A 5,091-nucleotide genomic window follows, 5' to 3' on the forward strand; every position below is an offset into this window, starting at 1 on the left:
GTGGGCACCTCTGCGCTCAAGTATAATGCATAAACCTTTAAAATAAAATCCAAAATATCTTTAGTATTTCTTTCATATAAATGATAATTATAAGAGATATTTGGGCTTGTATATATATCTTACTGTTTTATAAACCATACTGTAAAATCGAAATCTTCCTAACAAACCTGTATACTATGCCAATAATCCAAATGACACTATTTGATTTATTAGTAGAGTTTACGCTTATGACACCCTTTTCTAACAAACAAACATGTAGTTTTTGTTTGGGACATTTTGAGAGTTCTTCCCGAACGATTGTTGGAGGCATCTGAAGAGAGCTGTGACTGCTAGGTGTTGGTTGTTATTCTCCAGCTCTGACTCTGACTGTAATCCTGAAACCATTGGCCAGATCAAGCCCGTCCTCCGCAGCTCGCACTGTTGCTCCCGCGACAAAAACAACGACTTGACATGACAGCAGCACGGTAACAACATAAAAAAGGACCTGTGCTGACACTTAAACGTAAAAATATAGCAAACCAGACCCAAAAAATGGGTTTTATTTCACATTTGCTCTGTATCAACGGCGGCAGCCTCGCACGAGGTCTGCCCTGAGCGGCTTCAGGCTAAAGCTAGCTAGCGACACATACATCCAGATCGTTTCTAAAGCACGGGGTTTATTTCCAGCACTCTGTTATTCTAGATTTTGTTGCTATTTTTGCTGTCACGTTTTTCCAAACGCGTAAGTATGGCTGGAGCGGAAGACGCGGCTGAAGGGAGCGGCTGTGCGGGGAAGCTGCGCTCGCGCGTCGGCCTCCGGAGCGGCTCGTGCTCCGGCGAGAGTCAAGAGCAGCTCCGCGCCGTGAAAGCAACGCTGCTGGAGCGGCTGGGACCCCACGAGCGCCTGCTCACCTATCTGCAGTCTGTATTATTGTGGGAGAGACCCTTCCACAGCGTCCTACTGTACACGGCCGCCAATGTCATGTTCTGGTGAGTGGATGAGCTTTATCTCCATGGATTTAACGTTTTCTCCACCCGGGCTCTGTTTACAACCTAGCGCTTTCAGTTGAAACGTTTACATTATTCACGAATATTTTGAGGATCTTGTATAAGCCTTTCTTGTTTTATCTGGATGCATACGTATCGACGTGCTCCAGACTTTTGCCCCTTTAATTTAAGATAAGGAACAGATGGTCAGGCTGGGTGCCTATATTTAGGCAGTGAGCTCTGGCTGTATTGGTGCTACTGTAAACACAATGCTGTATTTGTGATTGACGGAACAATTACGTTTAATCTTGTATTAGGTGCCATGTTTAACAGCCTTTACTAAGTTTGCACTGGATTTCTGTGGCCTATATATGTGGCATGTTGCCTTCGACCTCCTACTGTCAGTTATTAATGTAGACAGTAGATAACTGCATAGCACTATGAGAGACACTACCACACACATTACTATAATATTAATATTATATCACTATATTAGTAATATATGAATCATGATGTTATTCATATTTAATATTAACTTTTTTTTAAAGGATTTACAATAAATATTATTATTATTTTATTATTAAAATTGAATAATAATGCCAACTAACATGTTATATTCCCAAACCGGTTTGTTGGGCCTGGCCTTACAGTTGTATGATTTCTTGTTCATGCCTTAAGACTTTTCTCAGGCCAGCCTAATTTGGGAAGCCATGTGCTGTTAGTACACACTTTTGTGCTTTTAAAATCAACATAAGTTCAAAGTGGACACTATTTACTTGCTTAATGCATGTCCTGGTTTTGGAGTCATTTTATTTGTGCACTTACTACAAAGATTACAAATTGTTTGCCTCTGTAATCTTTAATCTAGGGCTGCAAAACGATTAATCGCATTCAAAATAAAAGTTTGTTTGCATACTATATGTGTGTGTACTGTGTATATATAAATACACACACCTTTGTATATATTTAAAAAATATATTTGTATGTATATATATTAATACTATATAAATATAAATGTTTTATATAAAATTCTATAATTTTTCCTTAATATACACATGTATGTATAAATATACACAGTACACAGACTACACACACGTATTGTATGTAAACAAACTTTTATTTTGAATGTGATCAATCGTTTCGCAGCCCTACTTTAATCAAAATGTAACAACGTGCTTTTCGTCTGAAATTAATATTTAAGAATTATGTTATGCAAATTTGCTTTAAGGCTCCATACTGATATGTAACACCCACTTTTTGCCATCCTATTCAAATCCTTAATGGATAAAATCCTGATAATTTTGCCTCCTTTTATGGAAATATGTGACATAATAGAAGTAAAATTAGTTGGGAATGAGATTTCATGTTGACTATTTGCCATAAAGGGTGCTCAATAAGTCTGAAAAGCTTTAGATGAAATGCTTCATGAGGGAAAGATGTGCAGGGAAGAATTTTTTGTAGGTTGGATGGCTCACTCTCTTTTTCTTTATCGTTCAGGCGTGCAGTCTTCATTCACTTAGTGCAGTCACCCTCTCCATCAGAGAAATATTCTCCCTGATCTTATTATCTCCTTTTATTTGCCTCAGTGAACAGCAGAGGAACCGCTTGTGGCATTTCTGAGCTTGTAAAGATGTTTATTTATAATTTTTTAACCATAGCCCAGGCCATTCAGAAATAAAGTCTCACCACCATCTCAGAACATTTCAACCCTCCACTTAAATGTGGTTGTAGTGGTTTTGACAGGTCAATGTGCAAATGCTGTTTGATCCAGTCATCAAACAGCATTCGCTGTCTGGTTCCACACCGAGAGATCAGTAGAATTCAGCCTGGTCTCAGTGGTGGCTCATCTTTTGGCCAAGTACTGTAGCACATAGCAGTAATTAGCCATGCAGCGAAACTGTCGGAAATCACAACTGCTTGTGCAGCACACGCTGTCTCTGAGATTTGCACAGGAAGACACTGGGGCCGGAAACACCTGTGTAACAAAGGTTTCCTCATATATTCAGCAAGATAAATGAGTGACAGATGCCATCACAAGGTTTTGGTCAGAGATTCCACAACAGAGCTGCTGATGCCGTATAAAGCACACATTGTAATCCATAAAAAACAATGATTCAAGACAGTTCACAAAAATGATCAAAAAGCCTTTATTCAAGGTTATTTCATGATGAAAACATTTAAAAAGAGTATAAATAATGGACTACAGTCTTTCTGATCTCTTCTCAGGTTTTTTGCTCTGAGCTCTTTGAGGTTGCTTTTTCTGCTGGCATCAGGTCTGGCTCTGGCTGTTTGTGTCGACACTTGGAGGAATAAGATCTGGCCTAAGATCAGAGGTACAACTGACCTTCCTCTATTGCCTGTCTACAACTACTACCTACCTATAAGACCTCATCTTTCTTCCATCTGTTTATTATTTTAATATGAATCATATTGTCTGTAATTAAAATCTCTGTGTTCCCTGTGCTGTGACCCACTCAAGTTTCATTTTCTCCCTGGCCATTCACTCAGCTCCTAGCAAGTTATGAAATTGACAGTTCCTACTAGTGCATTTCCAGGAGGAGACCAGTATCGACCTGAATCAATATTTTGCATGTAGTTGTTACACAGTGGCTTATTAGCTTTCGATCAACATTCTGGGAAGTCTTTAAAAGAATTCAAACCAGATACTAATTTAAAAGTTTTGCTCATAAAACCTGTCAAAATATTTATTTTTCTGATGGAAGTGAAAAAAGTCTTGTAATACTCACAAATGTACCTGACATTGTTTGTTTTTGTTCTTTTACAGTTAAAAAGCAAGATGAGCGTGAGAATGAAAGGTAATGTCAATTTGTTTACTCTTTTTCAGGTTTTTCCAGTGGTGTGAGACTTGAGAGTTGTTTAATGTAATTGTTAATTCTCTCTGCTCTTCTCTGATTGGCTATCAGCTGGGGTCTAATGCAGCCTGGGACTTTGAGTGTGCCTGAATTATGCCACCACCTGGCTGAAGTTTGGGTTACGGGCTCTTCCTGTGCAACAGATATTGTGCAGTTCAAACGGAAAAATCCAGGCAAGGTGAGATTACGTCCAAACCAGAAACGCTATTCAAATTAGAGATTGACCGATATATCGATTTACCGATATTTTTCCTGATATTTAAGTATTTTACAATAATCGGATATCGGTTTTGTAATATCGGATTCACCGATAAATGTTTTGAGAATTGCGCGCAGGATCACCATTGCAGCGCATCTGAGGGGAAACAAGACAACAACAACGACGTGCACGGGTACTTGATTTACTGTAGTTGGTAATCTTTATTTAACATAACAGCCATTAAAGCCCAAATTAGATGTATTACATAAATGCCTGATATGCAGTTTATGCAGCTTGGCTCGAAGAAATAGAGACGAACTCACGGAGTCACGTAAAATAATCCGTCAAGTCCTGTCCCAATAAAGACGTAACTTTGCGTGAATTAAATATGCAGCCATGAATGGGTGCATGTTGGAAATAAAAGTGCTGAATTTAATTCGCTCTCTGTTGTCTATATGCTCATCGTCTCATGAAGTCGGAGTCACGTAGGCTAAGATAATCCGTCAAGTCCTCTCCCAATAAAGACGTAATTTTGCATTAATTAAATAATACAGCCATGAATGAGCGCATGTTGGAAATAAACGCGCTGAATTTACTTCTCTCTGTGTTGTATATTTGCTCATCATTAGTCTTGCGAAGCCGCTTTTATATTGCCGTTCTCTCACTGGGTTGATGCGGTTGATGCTCAAGAAATGCTCCAGCACGGCCACCGCATGTAACTTTTAACAAGATTCACTTGTTTAAAAGACCCTAAATTGTATTAACATTTACTATATAACCATTATTTCGCTAATAAACATCTAAATAAATACAACTCTATGGAAATTAATTATTTATTATCTCCGCGAGCGATCGCAGTTTGCGTATAGTTTTGTGTACCTGTGTAAATGAACTGCGCTGTCAGCAGACATTTCATAATCTAGAAGGACAAAACCATTATTATTAATTCTGATATAACATTATAACATGGAAATGCAATAAAATACAATGTTTTGTTTGTTATATTTCAATATTCCAGAGAATATTATTCAGTGAATTAACATTATCCAGTGA

General features: G+C 38.1%; 1 protein-coding gene across 1 annotated transcript in view; it reads left to right on the forward strand.

The window, feature by feature from the left end:
* Window positions 1-343: 343 nt before the first annotated feature.
* Window positions 344-5,091, forward strand: part of LOC107601294 (protein FAM134C-like) — a 15,934-nt gene continuing 11,186 nt past the window's right edge. Inside the window, exons 1-4 of the mRNA XM_016293437.1 lie at window positions 344-969; window positions 3,193-3,299; window positions 3,752-3,782; window positions 3,891-4,017. Coding sequence (XP_016148923.1) covers window positions 728-969; window positions 3,193-3,299; window positions 3,752-3,782; window positions 3,891-4,017 — 507 coding nt within the window. The 5' untranslated portion in view covers window positions 344-727. The remainder of the gene's footprint in view (window positions 970-3,192; window positions 3,300-3,751; window positions 3,783-3,890; window positions 4,018-5,091) is intronic.

Source organism: Sinocyclocheilus grahami, unplaced genomic scaffold (assembly GCF_001515645.1).
Source record: "Sinocyclocheilus grahami isolate Dianchi unplaced genomic scaffold, SAMN03320097.WGS_v1.1 scaffold302.1, whole genome shotgun sequence".
Taxonomy (NCBI): domain Eukaryota; kingdom Metazoa; phylum Chordata; class Actinopteri; order Cypriniformes; family Cyprinidae; genus Sinocyclocheilus; species Sinocyclocheilus grahami.